Source organism: Hyla sarda, chromosome 6 (genome assembly GCF_029499605.1).
Source record: "Hyla sarda isolate aHylSar1 chromosome 6, aHylSar1.hap1, whole genome shotgun sequence".
NCBI classification, from domain to species: domain Eukaryota; kingdom Metazoa; phylum Chordata; class Amphibia; order Anura; family Hylidae; genus Hyla; species Hyla sarda.
Genome location: NC_079194.1, coordinates 291,291,607 through 291,315,092, shown reverse-complemented (window position 1 = coordinate 291,315,092; position 23,486 = coordinate 291,291,607). Strand labels below are relative to the sequence as shown.

The 23,486-nt window shown below is 45.7% G+C and overlaps 1 protein-coding gene across 8 annotated transcripts in view; it reads left to right on the top strand.

Moving 5' to 3' along the window:
• The window catches only part of ELF5 (E74 like ETS transcription factor 5), a 231,034-nt gene that overhangs the window by 146,712 nt on the left and 60,836 nt on the right, over positions 1 to 23,486 (top strand). For 5 of the 8 annotated variants that reach the window (XM_056527723.1, XM_056527724.1, XM_056527719.1 and 2 more), the window contains 2 exons: positions 1,133 to 1,253; positions 8,105 to 8,179. In XM_056527723.1, coding sequence (XP_056383698.1) covers positions 8,138 to 8,179 — 42 coding nt within the window. In that variant the 5' untranslated portion in view covers positions 1,133 to 1,253; positions 8,105 to 8,137. Of the gene's footprint in view, positions 1 to 1,132; positions 1,254 to 7,878; positions 8,059 to 8,104; positions 8,180 to 15,957; positions 15,981 to 23,486 lie in introns of those variants that run through there. The other 3 variants (XM_056527727.1, XM_056527725.1, XM_056527728.1) reach the window with 3 other exon arrangements.

Sequence of the window (23,486 nt, the reverse complement as noted above, 5' to 3'; positions counted from 1 at the left end):
TCCTATGGACCTGAATGGCAGATCTATTAAGCTGTGCTGGAGCAGGAGGATAATTTGCTACACAACTAGACTGGTTTACTATTAGTGATGGAAAGCTGGAGGCAATTTAAAGGGGTACTCCGGTGGAAAACATCTTTTTTTTTAAATCAACTGGTGCCAAAACCTTAATCCTTCCAGTACTTATTCGCAGCTGTATGCTACAGAGGAAATTATTTTCTTTTTGAATTTCTTTTTTGTCTTGTCCACAGTGCTCTCTGCTGACACCTGATGCCTGTATCAGGAACTGGAGAAAATCCCCATAGCAAACCTATGCTGCTCTGGTCAGTTCCTGACACGGACAGAGGTGTCAGCAGAGAGCACTGTGGACAAGACAAAAAAGAAGTTCAAAGAGAAAAGAACTTCCTCTGTAGTATACAGCTGCTAATAAGTACTGGAAGGATTTAGATTTTTAAATAGAAGTAATTTACAAATCTGTTTAACCTTCTGGCACCAAGTCATTTAAAAAAAAAATAAGTTTTTCACCGGAGTACCCCTTTAATATGGTCTCCATAGCTATTGCCGCTGTCACCCAGCTTTCCTAGTGTCCCAAATCATAAATTTGCTAAGGCAGTGTTTTCCAAACAGTGTGTCTCCAACTCCCAGCGTGCCCAGACAGCCAAAGGCTTCCTGGGCATGCTGGGAGTTGTTGTTTTGCAACAGCTGGAGGCACCCTGGTTGGGAAACACTGTTTTATGGTTTCCAGAGCTTTTGCCGCTGTTACCCAGCTTTCCTAGTATCCCGAATTATAAATATGCTTTTTGCAGTTTTCCACACAGTGGGGAGAATTCATCAAGCTGTGCTTACGTACACGACTTGCGTACACTGTTTTCCATGGTGTAAGTGTTTCTTACGTGTGACACGTTTATCAGACTATCACAGGGGGTTGATAAATTTGGCTCACATAAGCAAAAACACTTTTTTAGCATTCATAAGCAAAAACCAAGAAATGACTCCAGAACACCACTTTGTAACTCCACCTCTTCTCCTCTGTGACTTTTCTGCTCTAAAGCCGCATTTGTGACAAAAACGTCCGAGATATATATATTTCATTTTTTTTACCACTTTTTTGTATGTTTTTTTTTTCTCATTTCAGTTCCGTGTATGTAAAGGACTACTTCAGATTTCCCTAATAGCGTGTCATTATGGACTTGTGATTTCTGCTTGCACTTCAGAATGATTCAGAATAAATCACCGTACTACAGTCGTCATTTTTGGTGAGTTGCCATGTTTTTTACTTCTATCTATTTGCTTCCCCTGCTTTGGACTACAGTGACCAGAAGTTTTTTGTTTTGTTTAATATTAATAAAATGGTTAACGAGGGCTTCTGGGGAAGTGTTTTTTGGAAGCTGTCTAATAGATGGAATCCATTACTAAGCCGGGCTTAGCGTTAGCCACAAAAACAGCTAGCGCTAACCCCCAATTATTACTCCGGTACCCACCGCTACAGAGGTGCCGGGAAGAGCCATACCAACAGGCCCGGAGCGTCAAAAACGGTGCTCCTGTGCCTAGGTGGTAACAGGCAGCATTATTTAGGCTGGGGTGGGCCAGTAACAATGGTCCTCGCCCACCCTGGTAACGTCAGGCTGTTGCTGCTTGGTTGGTATTGTGCTGAGAAGAAAATACGGGGAACCACACACATTTTTTGAATAAATAATTAAAAAATAAAAAATCGTGTAGGGTTCCCCCTATTTTCAGTATCAGCCAGATACCAACCAAGCAGCAACAGCCTGACGTTACCAGGGTGGGCGAGGACCATTGTTACCGGCCCTCCCCAGTCTAAATAACGCCAGCCTTTTACCGCATAGGCCCAGGAGCGCCATTTTTGACGCTCCAGGCCTATTGGTACCGGCTCTTCCTGCACCCCTGTGGCGGTGGGTACCGGGGTAATAATTGGGGGTTAGCGCTAGCTGTTTTTGTGGCTAACGCTAAGCCCCGGCTTAGTAATGGATTCCGTCTATTAGACAGCTTTCACTACTATGCCTGTTAAGAAAACTTAAATAAACACCACACTAAAAAAAAAAAAAAAAAAAATATTTAAAAAAACACTTCCCCATAAGCCCTAGTTAACCATTTTATTAATATTAGACAAAAAAAAACAAACGCTGGTCATCGGCGTAATCCACCAAATCTAAAGAAGTCCTCTGGATACACGGATCTAAAATAAGAAGAAAAGAACATGAAAAATATGTTAAAACATTTTTGGTGCCTCCAGCAGTTGCTAAACTACATCCCCCATCCCAACAGCTGGAGGAACCCTGTTCCTAAACTACAACTCTCATCATGGGAGTTGTAGTTTAGCAACAGCCAGGGAAGCCAGCTTATCTCCCACCCCCCTGCGCCGCATGACTACAGCTCCCAGCATGTCCTCACCCTAAAGGCATGCTGGGAGTTGTAGTTGTGAGGCGCGGGCTGGTGGGAAATGTGCGGGTGGGTGACAGGGGTGCTTGTAACCCACTCGCACATCTCCCACCTGCCTGCGCCACATGACTACAACTCCCAGCATGCTGGGAGTTGTAGTTGTGTGGTGTGCGGGCGGTGTTTGGGGGGGGGGGGTGTGCTGGTGGCATACTGTGGGCATTGGGTGTATGCAGGGGGCAGCAGGTGATAGATGCGGGCGGGCGGTGGGGGGCCAGGAACCAGGAACCATATTCCCCGCCTGGAACTGTGATTGGCCGAGGGGTCTCGGCCAATCACAGCTTCAGGAGGGAAAAATGAAACTCCGCTCCCTGGCCGGCTACCATGAATATAAAACTATGGCTCTGTAGTTTCATTTTTCCCTCTTTAAGCTGTGATTGGTCGAGACCTCTCGGCCAATCGCAATCCCAGGCAGGGAATATGAAATGACAATGTCGAAGTGTTATACTCAGGGTTCCCGGCTGGCTCCGCTCCCCACCGCCTGCCTCTATCACCCGCTGACCCCCGCATACACCCACCACGTCGCTCCCCCATTTACCACCCTCCGCCCGCATATACCACCCGCTGCCCGGCCGCATTTATCATCTGCCAGCTAGCTACTGCAAGACTACAACTCCCAGCATGTCCTCACTGTAAGGGCATGCTGGAAATTGTAGTCTTACAACAGCGGGTGGCTGGGTGGTATATGTGGGCAGCCTGTGATAGATGAGGGCATGCAGCGGGTGTTAGATACGGGCGGGCAGCGGGTGTTAGATACGGGCGGACAGCGGGTGTTAGATGCGGGCGGGATGTTTTCGAAGACCTCTTTTTTATATGTAGATTTGCGACTTTTTATGCCGTTTGCAACAAAAAATCACAGCTAGTAAATCCCTCCCTACAGCTAATTAAAAAAAGCGATCTCGTGTAAAACAGCGGGATTGTGAGAAATCGCGCAGCCCTGCGTACCACTAAAAGTCGCACGTGCACCTTTTTGGCGACAAATATACACCAAAAATCCTGTGTAAATCCCTTGATAAATTCCCCCCAATGTGTCTCCAGCTTTTGTAAAACAACAACTCTCAGCATGTCCGGGCATGCTGGGAGTTGTTTTCTTGCAACAGCTGGAGGCACACCCAAAAGCAAGAAACAGCCCCCCTAATAACTAGATTTCCATTCCTGAGTCTTGGAAAGCTGTGTGACAGTACAGTGACCCAGGTTTCCTAGAGTCCAAAATGTGGGATAAAGATAGCTCAGTACTATAGAGCAGTGGTCTCCAACCTGCGGACCTCCAGATGTTGCAAAACTACAACTCCCAGAATGCCCGGACAGCCAACGGCTGTCCGGGCATTCTGGGAGTTGTAGTTTTGCAACATCTGGAGGTCCGCAGGTTGGAGACCACTGCTATAGAGCATAAACGGAGGACCCAAGTCTCTCCTGGGAACAGAGCGAGTGTTGCGCATGCGCAAGGTCGCTCCTCTATCTCTATCCTGAGTACTAGTGTTGGGGTGTGAACCCTTTTAGGGCTAGCTCACATCTATACCACAGCAGTACCTCTGGAGATTTGTTTACAGGGGATATCGGTGAATAAAACGTATTCCCTACCACAGGAAAAGTGCATGATCACTAGGGGGCATACCGCTGCACCCCAAACTCCCCCTCCCCTGCACTATCTCCAGAACGGGGCCCTTATTTGAGTGCTCTGGCCCCCACCTTCTGGGACATCTCGTATACAAAACGTAAATCAAAAGTAAAATGTGAAATGATTCGGGGTCCATGGCTTCATACTGCAGGCCTGCCCTCTAGCCGACTCTTAAAGGGGTACTCTGCTGCCCCAGTGTTCAGAGCATTTAGTTACGCCATGCCCCCTCCCATAGACTTGCATTGAGGGGGCGTGGTGTGACATCACGAGGGGGGCGTGACTGTGACGTCACGAACCCCCGCTGCCCGCACACAGAGTTCCGAACACCGGGGCAGCGGAATACCCCTTTAAGCTGTCCAGTACATCATACACTCACTGTCCCAGCTGGAATTGAGACTCATCAGACCAGACGACGTTCTTCCAGTCTTCCATTGTTCAATTTTGGTGACCTGTGTGAATTGTATCCTCTGTAGACAGGAGTAGCATCCGGTGTGGTTTCCTGCTGCTGTAGCCCATCTGCTTCAAGGTTGGACGTGTTGTGCAGTCAGAGATGGTATTGTCTAAAAAAAATAGTAAAAATCTGCGCTAAACAGGGGGCTTAATTTATGAATGTTGATACTTGCTGATTTTTACAATTTTTTAGATTCTTACCCCTTCATATATGGTAACAGGGAACCAAATATTAATTATCGGCAGCTACATCTATTATCCTAGGTAGCGCGTGTGTATATATATATATATATATATATATATATATATATATATATACAATAGAGATGGTATTCTGCAAACCTTCGTTGTAACTAGTGATTATTTGAATTACTGTTACCTTTATGTCATCCCAAACCAGTCTGCCCATTCCCCTTTGACATCAATCACTCATTTTGGTCATCACAACTGCTGCTCACTGGGTATTTTTTACATTTTCGGACCATTTTCTGTAAATCCTAGAGATGGTTGTGTGCGAAAAATCCCAGTAGATTATCAGTTTCTGAATTACTCAGAGCAGCGCGTCTTGCACCAGCAACCATGCCACGTTTAGAGTCACTTAAAGGGGAACTCCGCCCCTAGACATCATATCCCCTATCTAAAAGGATAGGGGATAAGATGTCAGGTCGCGGTAGTCCCGCCGCTGGGGACCCCCGGGATCTCGGCTGCAGGACCCACCTGTTGCGGCTTCCGGAAACGCTGGAGGCTTCGGCTCCCGACCACGGTGACGTGAGACCGTGACGTCACGACTCTTCCCTTGTGATGTCACGCCCCTCCCCTTAATGCAAGTCTATGGGACAGCTGCCACGCCCCCTTCCCATAGGCTTGCATTGAGGGGGCGGAGCGTGGCGTCACATGGGGGCGGAGCCGTGACATCACAATGCTCAGGCCCCGTGATCGACGTTAATCAGACCCGGAGCGAACACGCTCCGGGGACTGATTTTAATGGGGGGCGCCGTGCAAGATCACGGGGTCCCCAGCGGCGGGACCCCCGTGATCAGGCATCTTATCCCCTCTCCTTTGGATAGGGGATATGATGTCTAAGCGCCGGAGTACCCCTTTAAAGCGTTACTGTCAATAAAAACAACTTTTGACATGTCAATTAGAAAATGACAGGATTGGAGTCATTAGCTGACTCTGTCGGGGGTCATTGAAATGAATGGAGTACGGTACCGGTACGGTGGGGATACGGCCATCGATTTCGAATTCCTTTCTCAAGGCACAAATATAAAGGATAACAGTCTGCAAAAAGAAATGAGAGGAACGCCATGAAAAAGAATAATACAGTCAAACAATGCATCATCAGGATGGGGAACTTGGCACAACTCACTAGGCATGAAAGTCACATTTGTCTATACAGCAGGAAAATACAAAATCATTTCCTGCTATAGAGGTGGCTTTCTACCAGCCACCCAACAAAACAGTCGTCAGATGTCTCATTCACTCAAGTCTAAATGTCCCCTTTTTCTGAGGCTACAAAACTCAGCCTTAGGATATGTTCACATGGTTCGAATCTGTTCAGATTCTGTTCTGCAAAGCTTTTGGCAGATTGTTTGTAGTTTTTTGCAGAATTTGAGGAGAATTTAAAGGGGTGCTCCGCTGCTCAGCGTTTGGAACAAACTGTTACGAATGCAGGAGCCGGTGACGGGAGCTCATGACATCACGCCCCCGCCCCCTCAATGCAAGTCTATGGGAGGGGGCGTGACGGCTGTCACGCCCCCTCCCATAGACTTGCATTGAGGGGGCGGGGCGGCATCAGGGGCGGGGCTATGTTGTCATGAGCTCCCGGCGCCGGCTCCAGCGTTTGGAACAGTTTGTTCCAAACGTTGAGCAGCGGAGTACCCCTTTAAGGAGAATTTGGGTGGAGTTTCGGCAGAATTTCTATGTGCTGAAAACACAGAATTTTGCCAAAATTCAAAGCCCTATTGAGTTCAATATGAATCCTTCACGGAATTCTTCAAGATTACAGATAGATGTTATATTTTTTGCAGAATCTGGAATGCAGAAATTCCACCGTGTAAATGGGACAGCAGAATCTCTATTGGACACAATGTGCAGTCAATTTTGACAGCATTTTCGCCATGTTAACATAGCCTTAGCCTGCAGAGCACCTGTGCCAATTTTGGCCACATGGAAAACTAGCTAAAAAGGGAATGAAAGGTCCCGCTACCAATCTTCCTATCATTCCATACAAATCCTGGCCCAAAAACAGACTTTACCTGTCCTGAGCAGCTATGGTCTGCTAGGGATTGAACTATTTCTAGATTCCTAATATCTCACCCATCTTTCCTTGGAGGAATGATATGCTTCCTGAAACCTGTATCCACATACTACAGGTACCTTGAAGAAATATAGAGATCCCTGATAACCAACTCATGCCTAATCTCATATATATATATATATATATTATGTACCTATCTATCGATCCATCTCATATCTATCTATTTATCTCATATCTATCTATTTATCTCATATCTATCTATCTATCTATTTATCTCATATCTATCTATCTCATATCTATCTATCTCATATCTCTATCTATCTCATATCTATCTATCTCATATCTATCTATATCATATCTATCTATCTATCTATATCATATCTATCTATCTATCTATCCCATATCTATCTATCTAATATCTATCTCATATCTATCTATCTATCTATCTATCTCATATCTATTTATCTATCTATCTATCTATCTCATATCTATCTATCTATCATATCTATCTATATCATATCTATCTTTCTATCTATCTAATTTATCTATCTCATATCTATCTATCTATCTCATATTTATCTATCTCATATCTATCTATCTATCTCATATCTATCTCATATCTATCTATATCGTATCTATCTATCTATCTCATATCTATCTATCTATCTATCTATCTATCTCTCTATATCATATCTATCTCATATCTATCTATCTATCTCATATCTATCTATCTCATATCTATCTATCTCATATCTATCTATCTCATATCTATCTATCTCATATCTATCTATCTATCTATCTATCTCCTATCTATCTATCTGAAAGGGGTGTCCATCACTAAGAACCTTCCCTATCAGCAAAATAGATATGCTGTACAACAGTGTTTCCCAACCACGATGCCTCCAGTTGTTGCAAAACTATAACTCCCAGCATGTTTGGACAGACCCTTGCTGTCCGGGCATGCTGAGAGTTGTAGTTTTGCAACAGCTAGAGGCAAACTGGTTTGAAAACACTGCTGTAAAGAGTGGCTCTTACTCCGGAAGACTCAATGTGACCAAGTGTAACACATTTGTCTATTCATTAGAATGGGTACCATGTTATACCACCTTTCACCTGCAGGTGGTGCCAGCGTCCTGCAGATTGGGTGGTAAGAACATAAGGTTCTGCCATCTATGGACCCTTATCAGCAAATTCATGGAAAGAGCCAACAAGGGATACTGAATAGACGAAACCTGTAATGCGCCAGTCTCCCCGATACACAAGTTTAGAATTAGAAGTAAGTTATAAATACTTAATTTTATCTTTTATAATTTTATTGTCAGCGATGATGACAATGGAGATGCCCAGGAGCACTGATGGTGCCACCGCTGCAAATCAATTCTGTGCCCCACCCTGAGGTATGATGGGAGTCATCTAACCTTTATATGTCTTACATATTAACATGTGTCCTACCTCTTTATATACATTTTGGGAGATCTGCCCATCTATAGTAGTTTTCCCAACCAGTGTGCCTCCAGCTGTTGCAAAACTACAACTTCCAGCATGCTCCACCAGCCCACATACGATACCATCTCCCCTCCATATGACAGTAAAATAGCGACATGCGATGTGCGGCGCAGTGAATTTCGCTTCACTCGATCACTCCCTTAATATATAAACAGCACCATCAACACTGGAGGGAAAATAAAAGAAGGACGATATAAACACATAATAATATGGTCAGGGACAGGTGACACTTTTTTGGTCACGGACAAGTGTGTGTTACCACTATGCTAGCATCACTATGTATGACCAATAATACCGCCATATAGTGACCATACGCCAGTCAGATACCAGGTCTACACAAGCGCTCTGCGGAATACTATGGATAAAAGCAGACTCTGGATAGGGGATAAGTGTTTTCCACTGCAGTTGTTCTTTAAAAGAAAAATAAATCCCAGAATACCCCTTTAATACCAAGCGGATTTTCCTAATGGATTCCAGCTTAAAAATTCAGCTAGAAAATTCCACTACATGAAGGTAACATTGTGGTCAATAGGATTTCCGCTGTACCATTCACACGGCAGATTTTCAGACTTTCCACAGCGGAAATTCTGCAAACCTGATTCCGCAAAAAGAATGAATATGTCAATTCTTTTAGCAGAATCTGTTCAGAAATGCATATTTGGCATTGAAGCTCATGTCTGAGTGGTTCTAGTTCTGACTGATATGGGCGGCCGCTGCTACATACAGAATTTCCTACCTGATTTTTTAAAGGGGTACTCCGGTGAAAAACTTTTTTTTTTTTTAAATCAACTGGTGCCAGAAAGTTAAACAGATTTGTAAATGACTTCTATTAAAAAATCTTAATCCTTCCTGTACTTATTAGCTGCGGAAATTCTTTTCTTTTTGAAACACAGCTCTCTGCTGACATCACGAGCACAGTGCTCTCTGCTGACATCTCTGTCCATTTTAGGTGTCAGCAGAGAGCACTGTGCTCATGATGTCAGCAGACAGCTCTGTGTTTCAAATGGAAAAAAATTTCCACTGTAGTATTCAGCAACTAATAAGTACTGGAAGGATTAAGATTTTTTAATAGAAGTAATTTACAAATATGTTTAACTTTCTTGCACCAGTTGATTTAAAAGAAAAAAGGTTTTCACCGGAGTACCCCTTTAAGCAGTCAGGGCTGTAAAGGGTGTGAAAGATTCGGGCCATGGTAGTGATGCCCCCACTAAATCTAAGTTGCACGCTCCCTAAAGGGGTACTCAGTCCCTTGACATCTTATCCCCTATCCAAAGGATAAAAAATATGTCTGATCGCAGGGAGTTCGGCCGCTGGGACCCCTCCCACCGGTGTTCTGGAAGCTTGGGGCTTCCGTGTTCATGACGTCATGCCACACATCCCCACATTCATGTCTATGGGACGTGACGTGACGGCTGTGGTCGCCCGTCATCCGGCACGAAGCGGAGCAGAGTTTGCTCGATGCACCGAATGACTGGGGTGCCACGTCAGTGATCGCGGGCGTCCCAGCGGCCAAACCCTGCAATCAGACATCTTCTCCCCTATTTTTTGCATAGGGTGTAAGATGTTTGGGGAGGGGGGGGAGGGGAATACTCCTTTTAAAGATGTGTTTTTCAACCAGGGTACCTCCAGCTGTTGCAAAACTACAACTCTCAACATGCCCGGACAGCCGAAGGCACCCTGGTTGGGAAACACTGCCTTTAAAGCGTTAGTGTCATTTATCAGATATGTCAAAAATTTAGATTGCATCGGGTCTTGAGCAATAGCTGGGTGAAGTGCACAGCAGTGAGCGGCTCACTCCCCAGAAGTCAATCAAATCTTCCACTGCATGTCTGTAGAGTGAAAGAATTGGATGGGGCGACCGGCCACGGAGTGAAGAGCTTCTAGAACAGTGGTTCTTAACCTTGTTGGAGGTGCTGGACCCCACCAGTTTCATATGCGCATTCGCCGAACCCCTCTTAATTGGAAAAATAAAATATGATTTTTTCAAATTCAAAACATAAGAGGAATATATTTAAGTATATATTTATACATAGGTGCACAAAATGAACAAAACCATTAAAGAACAAAACCATTAAGACACATTAGGCGCAGGCAGTGTTCCCCCACACATTAGGCAGGCAGTTTTCCCCCACATTAGGCAGGCAGTGTTCCCCCACATTAGGCGCAGGCAGTGTTCCCCCACATTAGGCGCAGGCAGTGTTCCCCCACATTAGGCACAGGCAGTGTTCCCCCACATTAGGCACAGGCAGTGTTCCCCCACATTAGGCAGGCAGTGTTCCCCCACATTAGGCAGGCAGTGTTCCCCCACACATTAGGTGCAGGCAGTGTTCCCCCACACATTAGGCAGGCAGTCTTCCCCCACATTAGGCAGGCAGTGTTCCCCCACATTGGGCAGGCAATGTTTCCCCACATTATGTAGGCCAGTGGTCTTGAACCTGCGGACCTCCAGATGTTGCAAAACTACAACTCCCAGCATCCCCGGACAGCCGTTTGCTGTCCGGGCATGCTGGGAGTTGTAGTTTTGCAACATCTGGAGGTCCACAAGTTAAAGACCACTGATGTAGGCAGTGTTCCCCCACAGACATACAGCCTCCAGCCATATACAATGTATGGCTGGAGGCTGTATGCCTGTGAACTGCCCACTTCAGTGCTCCGACCACCGCTCCGGCTATAGCAGTAGGTCTTGGAACCGGTGGTCGAAGCACCAAACATGACGTGCCGCTGGTCACCTACCAAGCTGGCCAGCGCGCGTCTTCCTCCTTCTCTATCCTCCGGTCCTCGGCGCCTTCGTTTCCATGGGCGCACGCACGGGAAGTCAGTGACGTCCCGGTGTGCGCTATGTTAAGAACCACTGATCTAGAAGGCTTAGATGGGCATTCAGGAGGGCCTGCCTCCGCAAACTTTAATTTCATGACTTTGCAACACCAGGTACTGCCATAGGTGCCCATTCAGAGGAAACAACTTTGCACCTCCTTTGGCAGTGCCTGTTTGCCTGGGACCTAAAACCTTTTGTCCCTTCTTTAAGGGATGCTTGGGTTGACACTTAGGTGGAGGCTGGGGCATGTTGGTTCCCCCTAAGCTTTGGCGAAGCAGGGACATCAATCCTGGACCCTTGCAGGTGGCCCGTATGGGAAGGGAATTTTTTTTTTTGGGGGGGGGGCTCTCCTTTCTGGTGCTTTTTTTGTTCTGGTCTGATAACTGTGACCTTTTTAATGTGGCTCTATCTCCTCTACCTCCCCCTGTAGGCCATAACTTGACCTGTTTGCCTGTTACTGGCCACTCACAAAAGCTGGCAGCCCATGACCTTGGCCAGTATCAAGATTCAACCCTGCCCATCCTTTTGGTGCCTCACATTGGCTTTTTTTGGTCTGCCTGTCTGGCAGCATTGTAATAGGGGCACTGTGGATGGCGGGCCACTGATGGGGTGTTCTAGGATTCAGAAATACAGACACATAAAATGAAATGTTGTTCCTAGATATACTAATATACCTATGTTTCTTCTCCATCTGCTAATGTTGGGAAATATGATTTAATTGTTTTATGGTGATTTCATTAATTAAATATATTTTCCAATGTTTCCTGGTTACAGCTAGATCCTGCCCGGTCCACACCTCTTATGGTTGCACAATTAATAAGAAATTTGCATTAATTGTAAGATTACTAAAAATGTCCGACGGGCATAGTAATTACATACACAGATGATCTCTCTACCCTCTTCTCTTCAGTTTTGGGAGCAGACACACATACTTACCAAGGCTTAAAGGGGTACACCGGTGGAAATGAAATGTTTTAAAATCAACTAATGGCATAAAATTATACAGATTTGTAAACTATTTCAATATAAAAATCTTAATCCTTCCAGTACTTATGAGCTGCTATGCTCCAGAGGAAGTTGTGTAGTTCTTTCCAGTCTGACCACAGTGCTCTCTGCTGACACCTCTGTCCACGTCAGGAACTGTCCAGAGCAGGAGCAATTCCCCATGGCAAACCTCTCCTGCTCTGGACAGTTCCTGACACGGACAGAGGTGGCAGCAGAGAGCACTGTGGTCAGACTGGAAGGAACTACACAACTTCCTCTGGAGCTTACAGCAGCTGATAAGTACTGGAAGATTTTTATATAGAAGTAATTTACAAATCTGTATAATTTTATGCCACCAGTTGATTTGAAAACATTTATTTACACCAAAGAACCCCTTGTTAAAGGGGTATAACACTAAGGGATGGTATATAGCTAGGATATTAGACTGCAGTAGGGTCGAATACTGTCCTAACAGTGAAAACATCACGGGTAATTTATAAATCATCCACTGCACACAGGGATCAGCAAGGAGCTCACAGAGTTTTGTCTTGTGCTTGCAAACCAGGTGAATTATTGTAGACACTTTTAATGTAGATAACAGACATAGGAGAATTAAAGGGGTACTTCGCCCCTAGACATCTTATCCCCTATCCGCTGCTGGGGACCCCAGCGATCTGCCTGTTGCACCCGGCGTTCGTCTAGAGCATCAGGTGCAGCACGGAGGCTCGGGATGTCACGCCCCCTCCCATAGATTTGCATTGAGTGGGCGTGGCCATGACATTACGAGCGGGGTGTGGATGTGACATCACAAGCCTCTGCCCCGCATCGCCAGTCATCAGTCATGGAGCGAAGTTCAGTCCGTGCACCAGATGTCTGGAGTGCCGTAGGCGAGATCACAGGGGGTCCCCAGCGGCAGGACCCCTGCGATCAGACATCTTATCCCCTATCCTTTGGATAAGGGATAAGATGTCTAGGGGTTGAGTACCCCTTTAACACAGCAAAGACAGAATCAGCTTACCTGCCTTATTGGCTGCTTTTTTTCTAATTCGTACGGACCGCACCTCCACCCGGTGTCGCTGCAACAATGGTCGAAAGGAAAACTGATCCAGTGTAGACATTGCAGTAAAAGAGTGAGCGTTTATTGAAGACTTGTTTAAAACATCATGTATCGGTAGACAAGTAAACAAATACTCTGTACCCCACCAAATTTAAGGAATTTTCAGTGTTAGGCTGCACCCTTAATCATCACTCATGATTCGGGGTGCAGCCGAGCACTGGAAACGCGTTGGTACCTCCTGATGACGGTGATGTTTCACCGAAACATGTAGGGGAGGCATCATACGTTTTTAGCTCATGCCATATATGCCAATCAATGTGGGACTATGACTGTTTTCCCACCCACAGTATTCCAATGAGTGGTGCTCCACCTGTTAACATGATGCGATCGGGCATTAAGGGCATGTCATTTTAAACTCACTTTGAGCACCATTATTTAGCTTTGCTCTCCTTCCTATTTAATACATAACAATAAAATATAAGTTTTATGGAATCTTGTTATATAGGGATATCTGTACTCCAGGCTAAGCGCTTTGGAGTAATTGTGTTTCATAGTTAATCAGATCCCGGATTGTCCTTTGGGGTATTTGTGATTGGTTTTAGTGGGGTAGACAGTGTTCATCTGCTGATACATGATGTTTTAAACAAGTCTTCAATAACGCTCACTCTTATACTGCATATATCTATGCTCGTGACCATTGTAGGAGAATGAACCACATAAGGACATTGGACGCAAATGGACATCCTGGTACTTAAAAGAGTACTCTGCTGCTAGACATCTTATCCCCTATCCAAAGGAGCACCGGAGTACCCCTTTAACTCCTAGAGGACAGTGGACATACATGTATACCTTGGCGCACCAGATGTACATGAAGTGAGGGCAGGAGCTCGCTGCTAATGGCAGACATCAATAATCATGCTGATGTCTGCCAATAACCCTTCAGAAGCCATAATCAATACTGATCACGGCATCAAAAGCATTAGGGTGGGCTTTGTCAGACTCATCGGACCACACGCAGCACGCTTGCAGGGGTCCGATGAGTCAACATGGCAGCTGGAGGTCTTCTTACCTCCTCTGTGGCGCTCTTTCAGGATCCCTTTGCAGAAATCTGCCTTCTGGCAGGCCGTAATCAGTGCTATGTCACTAAAATACCACTGAACAGTAAAAGCAATCCAGTGATGCCAACGGCTGTCCGGACGTTCTGGGAGTTGTAGTTTTGCAACATCAGGAGGGCCGCAGTTTGAAGACAACTGCTATAGGGGTAATGGGGTATACAGCAGGCTATTTGATGCCTTCGTCATTTAAGCAATTTCCCACCGAATAGGCCATTACTTTTTGTCCTCCTGATTTAGGGACCTGGTAGAAAATGTGTGGTGGCCCAGTACAGGAGTTGCACTGCTGTACCTTTCTGTCCTGTGTGTCGGACTCTATCTCAGTGTCCCCTGGGTCCACCCTTATTGTATATGTCTCAGATGGTTAATAAGTGCCCTATGTGAGAATTTCTTTATAAAGTTCATATGCCTTTAAATGTTGTTACCAAGTCATGTAACCAGGGAAGGTGTCAGTGACCAGGTGAGGTGACCTATACGACTCCCCAAAAGACCTCCTATATAAACTTAGGGAGGAGCTAGTTCAATCTCTTGAGTTGCAGTCTTTGCTGAGTACAGAACAGTCAAGACCTGAGAGTGTCTGGTGTTCTGAAGAGACCCAAGGCCTAACCAGGCAGCCATGCTTCTACAACCAAGTGCCGTCAAAGCCTGGTAAGCTACACAAGGGGTGAAGCCTAGTCAGTCCAAGTCAGTCATGTCTGTCTGAATTCAGCGTGGGTCTTCATAATTCAGCCGAGTCTACTACAAGTCTAAGCGAGCCCGCAAGTCTCCTAAGTCACTGGTCATCTCCTTGGGCCTAACTGAGCTGTAATGACTATTCCATCTGTCTGCCTCAGTAAAGCTGCCGTTGTTCCGTAACTTGGCATCAGAGTCATTATTTGCCCCGTGCCTAGCCCAGGATTCAGCGGCCATACCTCGGGTGGTGCAGAGGTTAACCATGCCCTGGCGTCACGAATACAAGAGGTTAATGCCATCTACCCCTAGGGTAATAGCATCTGCCCTCACCACAAATGTGACCGGTGTGACCCCCCCTCTAGCTACGCCAACATTTTGTACCCCATTGTTATTCCTTGAACTTATAAATAGACGTCCAAATAGAATCTACAGCCTATAACTAGACTCTACATGCATCCACAGACTGACCAGTGCATGTGCTGCTGATGGGCATGGGTACATCATGGCCAATAATATTACAGACAATGATAATGCAGCTCCTTATAAAGTGGCGCTGTACATTGTCTACATGGCAGACTGTGTAATGTAACAACATAAATCCATCATTTATCCCGCATCTTTTCAGATTAAGATTGCTGTTATGATAAAGTGGAACGCGGTATACCTTGGCACGAATGGTACTGTGTACACATTTGGCCCACGTTTTTTCCTGAAGCAATTAACAATTTCTAGGAACAATTATTGCGGAGATGAATGGAATGTTGTTGGTGATAAGTTGTGTGTTTACTTGTGCTAGTTACTGACTATTCCTAGGAATAGGAACAAGTATATTGAAAAGTTTCCACACTTTAAAGGGTACTCCGGAGGAATAAAAATGTTTTACTATCAACTGGTGCCAGAAAGTTAAGCAGATTTGTAAATTACTTCTATATAATAATCTTAATCCTTCCAGTACTTATCAGCTGCCGCATGCTCCAGAGGAAGTTGTGGTGTCCCAGCACGAAAAGGCTGTCCTGTGGCTTTGGACTGCCCCAGACAGACCTGCGGCACAGGTGTGGGGCCCACTGGGGGACTAATTGCTTATTGTGTTTATAATGTCTCAGCACTTTGCCAAGAGTTAATATATTTTTATATTTATTCTGTTGTGTTATTTTTATATGTGTTATTTAAATGTGTTACTGTACCTTTAAGCAGAGGAGCAGTACGCCCCATTTGACCCTGCCTGCCAATGGGAACCCCTATATTATATTCTTGCCCATATAGGGGGGGCGGGGGGCGGAGGAGTTGCCCAGAACAGTTTAACCCCTTAAGGACGCAGCTCATTTTCACCTTAAAGCGGTACGCAAATCCAACAATTTTTTTTTAAAAAATATATCACTCTAATCCTGACCATGTACATCAAATTTTTATGTGTCTACCTTTATTTATTTTTTATTACACTTTTAATTTAGCTCACTAGTCTGAATTCCTCCCAAAGGGGGTGTGGCCTCACTGTGCAGGTCTCCGCCCCCTCCCTCAGTATGCTGTCTGCTCACATCTCCCGTAGCATTTCTGGAAATACACCATGGGGGAGATTTATCAAAACCTGTGCAGAGAAAAAGTTTTCCAGTTGCCCATAGCAACCAATCAGATCGCTTCTTTCATTTTTCACAGGCCTTCCCAAAAATGAAAGAAGCAAGCTGATTGGTTGCTATGGGCAACTGGGAAAGTTTTCCTTTCCACAGGTTTTGATAAATCTCCCCCCATGTGTGGACGTCAAGCTCTGCTGGCGCACTACAATGCTCAGAAGAGAAGGAGCGCCATTGAGCTTTTGGAGAGAGAATTTGCTTGGAATGGAAGTCGGGGGCCATGTGCATTTACAAAGCCCCCCGTGGTGCCAGAACAGTGGTCCCCCCATGCCCCACCCTACCCCCCTGACATGTGACCCCATTGTGGAAACTACACCCCTCACAGAATGTATTAAGGAGTGCAGTGAGCATTTACACCCCACTGGCGTTTGACAGATCTTTGGAACAGTGGGCTGTGCAAATGGAAACAGACCACTGTTCCAAAAATCTGTCAGACACCTGTGGGGCGTAAATGCTCACTGCACTCCTTATTACATTACGTGAGGGGTGTAGTTTCCAAAATGGGGTCACATGAGGGGGGGGGGTGTCCATTGTTCTGGCACTATGGGGGCTTTGTAAACACACGTAACCTCCAATTCGGACAAATTTTCTCTCCAAAAGACCAATGGGGCTCCTTCTCTTCTGAGCATTGTAGTGCGCCCGCAGAGCACTTTACATCACATATGTGGTATTTCCATACTCAGAAGAAATGGGGCTACACATTTTGGGGGGCTTTTTTCCTATTTAACCTTGTGAAAATGAAAACTTTAGGGTAACACCAGCTTTTTTGTGAAATTATTTTTTTTTTTTCATTTTCCCATCCAACTTAAACGAAAATTTGTCAAACACCTGTGGGGTGTTAAGGCTCAACATACCCCTTGTTACGTTCCATGAGGGTTGTAGTTTCCAAAATGTGGTCACATGTGTCACATAAATTTTTTGCGTTTATGTCAGAATCGCTGTAAAATCAGCCACCCCTGTGCAAATCACTAATTTAGGCCTCAAATGTACACAGGGGGAGATTTCTCATTGCTTTTAGAGCATTTTTTTTTTGTCTATGTTTTGGCGCAGTTCAGGCGCAAGCAGCATATTTAGTGACTTTTATGCGTCTTTTGATATAGACCGTTTCACTCTTTTTACCTATCCGTAGAACGTTTTCTTTTTGACCATGCAGTGGTCATGTATTTATCATTTGCGACTGTTGTCAAAAGTCGCTATTTTGTGCGCAAAGGTGCTACCAGTAGGCGTGAGAATCACTTCTACCTTCCGCAATTCAACCTTTAACCTCTTGTGGACGACAGCGTCCCACTCCCCTTCTATGACACGCGCTCAGCATGTCATAGCTGGGTGGTCCTAGCTGGTTGGTCCTGGCGGCTATCTGCCACCAAAACCCATCTCTAATGCCAGACATCCCCGATCACCGTGAAGCCCGGCTTTAACCCCTTAGACACCACAATCAAATTTGATTGTAGCGTCTAAAATGCAAGTAAAAATGTTCTGGCAGCTCTGTGAAAGTAAGTAAAAACACCTAACCTGCCAAATTCAGGACCCGGGAAAGTGTTTACTTCCCTCCCTCACAAGCATCTAGAAAATAGTGTATGTGGCAGAGCTTTTCCCACCACAGCAGAGCTGCGCAAAATTCATCATCCTCATCACCATCTTGATAAATAAGATGCACAGTAGTCAAACCCACCACCCAAATAAACGTGGGAAAATAGCTCTACCATAGACATTCTTTGATAAATCCGGGCCATAGTGCGCTCTCACTCCTGAGCCATGTTGTGCGCATGCAGAGCATTTTACGTCCACATATGGGGTATTTACCTCCAGCTGTTGCTAAACTCCCAGCATGCCTGGACAGTCAATGGCTGTCTGGAAATGCTGGGAGTTGTTGTTTTGCAACAGCTGAAGGCTCTGTTTTGGAAATACTGATGTATGAATGGTTTTCTTTTTTTTTGGGGGGGGGGGGGGGAGGGCAGTGTAAGGGGGTGTATATGTAGTGTTTTACCCTTTATTTTATGTTAGTGTAGTGTAGTGTAGTGTTTTTCAAGGGTACATTCACACGGGAAGGGGTTTGCAGTGAGTTTCTCGCTAGGAGTTTGAGCTGCGGTGGAAAATTTGCCACAGCTCAAACTTGAAGCAGGAAACTCACTGGAAACCCGACCGTGTGAATGGACCCTGTACATTCACATGGGGGGTGGGGAAACCTCCAGCTGTTGCAAAACTGCAACTCCCAGCATGGACTGGCAGACCGTGCGTGCCGGGAGTTGTACTTTTGCAACAGCTGGAGGCACACTGGTTGGAAAACCTTGAGTTAGGTTCTGTTAACTCAGTATTTTCCAGCCAGGGTGCCTACAGCTGTTGCAAAACTACAACTCCCAGCATGTGCTGATCACCAAAGGGCATGCTGGGAGCTGTAGTTATGCAACAGCTGGAGGCACGCAACTACAACTCCCAGCATGCCAAGACAGCTTTTTGCTGTTCGTACATGCTGGGAGTTGTTTTGCAAGATTTTGAGGGCCACGGTTTAGAGACAACCGCACAGTGATCTCCAAACTGTGGCCCTCCAGATGTTGCAAAACTACAAATCCCAGCATGCCCAGACAGCAAACTGCCTCAGTTTTCTATCTATCTATCTATCTATCTATCTATCTGCACAATAATATACTTACTGTGTTCTTAGTGCTCTGTTTGATCAAATTGTGTGTATTATTCCTTCACAAAGGACCCTACTGTGCGAAAACACTCTGCATGCACTTCACTTTACCCTTCTGAGCACTCGTCTCTAACTTCCCGGCCTTCTGGTTGCCGGCCGTTGCAGCCAGATGTCTGGGCTGAATTTCACAGCGCACATCTGATTTATTTATATTTTGTGTTTACTTTGTGTGTTGTTTGTCACAGGGATATTTCAGGGTGTTATGCCCTTTTGGGTGTCCCTTCTGTAGGTCTGCGGGAGGTGTGTATGGCCATCATGTTCCTCGCCTCCCTTCAAACCCAGATCTCTGCTTTGACAGGGATGGCAAATTGTTGACCTAGGTTGGCACCCAAGTGGTAGCCAAAAGCATTGTTGGTCCTTCCCGGGCTTCAGTAAAGAGAGACTTAGATCCTGGACCCTTGTAGGCGCCTTCTGGCACAGACCCTTGCACTGGGGTGAAGAGCACGCTCCTTAGATCTTTACTCCTAGAGCGCACACAACTGCATCCTCAACCAGCCGCCCAGGCCATAGCCACTAATAAGTACAAATATTACAGCCAAAAGACCGATATGTGACAAGCGTTGCCACCTTTCTTGCAAAAAAAATAAAAAAATACTGGCCATGCTAATTTGCATAACTATATATATATATATATATATATATATATATATATATATATATATATAGATGTGTATCATCACAGGATACACATATGCGGGGGAAATTTTGTCCCATTCAGACCCCTATAACTTTATTTCTCCTTATACGGGACTGTATGAGGGATCATTTTTTGTGCCCCGAATTGTAGTTTTTAACAGGATCATTTTTGTTTTGATGTGACTTTTTTATCGCTTTCTTTTTTTTTTTGGCAAACACGGAAGTTGCATTTAGTTACTAACTACAACTCCCAGCATGCCCTGATACAGCCTGTGGCTAAGCAGCTGCCCCAAACGAAAACTACAACTCCCAGCATGTTGGACTATATAGTAGTATATAGTATAGGTCAGTGTTTCCCAACCAGGGGTGCCTCCAGCTGTTGCAAAACTACAACTCTCAGCGTGCTGGGAGTTGTAGTTTTGCAACAGCTGGAGGCGCCCTGGTTGGGAAACACTGACCCATACTATATACTACTATATAGTCCAAAATGCTGGGAGTTGTGGTTTTGCAACAGCTGGAGGCACCCCTGGTTGGAAAACACTGACCTATACTATATACTACTATATAGTCCAAAATGCTGGGAGTTGTGGTTTTGCAACAGCTGGAGGCACCCCTGGTTGGGAAACACTGACCTATACTATATACTACTATATAGTCCAAAATGCTGGGAGTTGTGGTTTTGCAACAGCTGGACATGCTTGGTTGGGAAACACTGACCCATACTATATACTACTATATAGACCAACATGCTGGGAGTTGTAGTTTTTCAACTGCTGGAGGCGCTCTGGTTGGGAAACACTGACCTATACTATATAGTACTATATAGTCCAACATGCTGGGAGTTGTAGTTTTGCAACAGCTGGAGGCACCCCTGGTTGGAAAACACTGACCTATACTATATTCTGCTATATATTTCAACATGCTGGGCTTTGTGGTTTTGCAACAGCTGGAGGCGCTCTGGTTGGGAAACACTGACCCATACTATATACTACTATATAGACCAACATGCTGGGAGTTGTAGTTTTGCAACAGCTGGAGGCGCTCTGGTTGGGAAACACTGACCTATACTATATACTACTATATAGTCCAACATGCTGGGAGTTGTAGTTTTGCAACAGCTGGAGGCGCCCCTGGTTGGAAAACACTGACCTATACTATATACTGCTATATATTCCAACATACTGGGAGTTGTAGTTTTGCAACAGCTGGAGGCGCCCCTGGTTGGAAAACACTGACCTATACTATATACTGCTATATATTCCAACATGCTGGGGTTTGTGGTTTTGCAACAGCTGGAGGTGGAGGATTGGTTGGATAAATACCAGCCATTGCATGGCCGGTATCTTTAATATAAAAATACTGGTAGGGTGGTGAAAATATCGGTCACCAATACCGCTCCGGACCGTCCTCTTCAGGCTCCGCTGTATAGCCGTCGCTCTCCTTTGTCGTCATCACGTCGCCGCGCACGCCGTTCCGTCATCCAATAGGAGCAGCTTGCACAGCGACGTGATGACAGACAGCGATGGAGAGCGACGATCCAGGGCAGCGGTGACAGTCTGGAGCGGCAGGGACACCCCGGGGATGTGATGACGGCGATGGGGAGCGATGATCCAGGGCAGCGGTGACGGTCTGGAGCGGCAGGGACACCCCGGGGATGTGATGACGGCGATGGGGAGCGATGATCCAGGGCAGCGGTGACGGTCCGGAGCGGCAGGGACACCCCGGGGACGTGATGATGGCGATGGGGAGTGATGATCCAGGGCAGCGGTGACAGTCCGGAGCGGCAGGGACACTCCGGGGACGTGATGATGGCGATGGGGAGTGATGATCCAGGGCAGCGGTGACAGTCCGGAGCGGCAGGGACACTCCGGGGACGTGATGACGGCCATGGGTAGCGATGATCCATTGCAGCGGTGACAGTCCGGAGCGGCAGGGACACCCCGGGGACGTGATGACGGCGATGGGGAGCGATGATCCAGGGCAGCGGTGACAGTCCGGAGCGGCAGGGACACTCCGGGGACGTGATGACTGCGATGGGGAGCGATGATCCAGGACAGCAGTGACGGTCCAGAGCGGCAGGGACACCCCGGGGACGTGATGACGGCGATGGGGAGCGATGATCCATTGCAGCGGTGACAGTCCGGAGCGGCAGGGACACCCCGGGGACGTGATGACGGCGATGGGGAGCGATGATCCAGGGCAGCGGTGACAGTCCGGAGCGGCAGGGACACCCCGGGGACGTGATGACGGCGATGGGAGCGATGATCCAGGGCAGCGGTGACAGTCCAGAGCGGCAGGGACATGTGAGTATAACTTTCTATACTACTATTGCACGGATCCCTCAACATCCCTCAACGATGGATTCAAGTAACGATGGTTCATTTGGAACGAATTCCCATCGTATGTTGAGTGATCACTGTATATATTGCTGAGCTGCAGATGAACACACAGGGGTGATGCTTGATAAACAGCACGGCCATAGGTTCACTCCTGGAGTCCGACTCCGGCACTTTCTCTTTCGTGTGGTGTTATTGTGTACACTGCATTAATCCTGTTTCCAGTACTCACTTCAGCTCTTACATTGTGGATCATTAATAACGTCTTCAATGGTTGTGCAATGTTTTCAACAGAAATAAGAATCATCCGGTTACGTCTATGCAAATCGGAGACCTGTGGGCGAGGAAACATTCCAGATGTAAGAGTGCGCAGGGACTCCACCTCTCAGGCTTCCCATATTCCCATAGACATGTCCTGTATGTGCATATATATATATATATATATATATATATATACACAAAAAATATAGGATGCAGCACACCACAAGTTGGAATCAGGAGTGTAGGTTTATTCCATAACGTGCAGAGGACAACGTTTCACCAGCCTCACGCTGGCTTTCTCGAAGAGAAAGCCAGCGTGAGGCTGGTGAAACGTTGTCCTCTGCACCTTATGGAATAAACCTACACTCCTGATTGCAATTTGTGGTGTGCTGCATCCTATATTTTTTGTATCTGGATTAAGGAACCGGTGGACCCAGGCTCCAACTATGCGAGCACCCCGAATCTATCTATATTTTCTATTGCTTGATGTGCTGCTTCTATTTGGATTTTATATATATATATATATATATATATATATATATATATATATATATATATATATACAGGGGTGTGGAAATTTTCTAAAAAACTACTTGTCCACGGGACTAAAATGGAGTGAAATCTACTTGTCCCTCCTGACGATCCACTTGTCCGGGACAATTTTCGCTTTTACGCTCTGATTTTTTCCTCCTCGCCCTATAATAGCCATAACTACCTACTATAATGATACCTTTTAATTTTTCAATAACATATTCTCTGAACCAAAAAATATATATATATATATATATATATATATATATATATTTAGGGAAGTGAAATTGAAATAGTAAAAGATAATTTTGCAGATTTGGTGGTTTTCTTTTCTGCGCCATTTATCTTGTGGTTGAGGTAACATGTTAGTTTTATACTTTAGGCGCCTGATTACAGCAATACCAGATTTGTATTGTTTACGTCATGTTTTACTAATTCTGAACTTTTTCTAATTTTTTTTAATTGCCATTT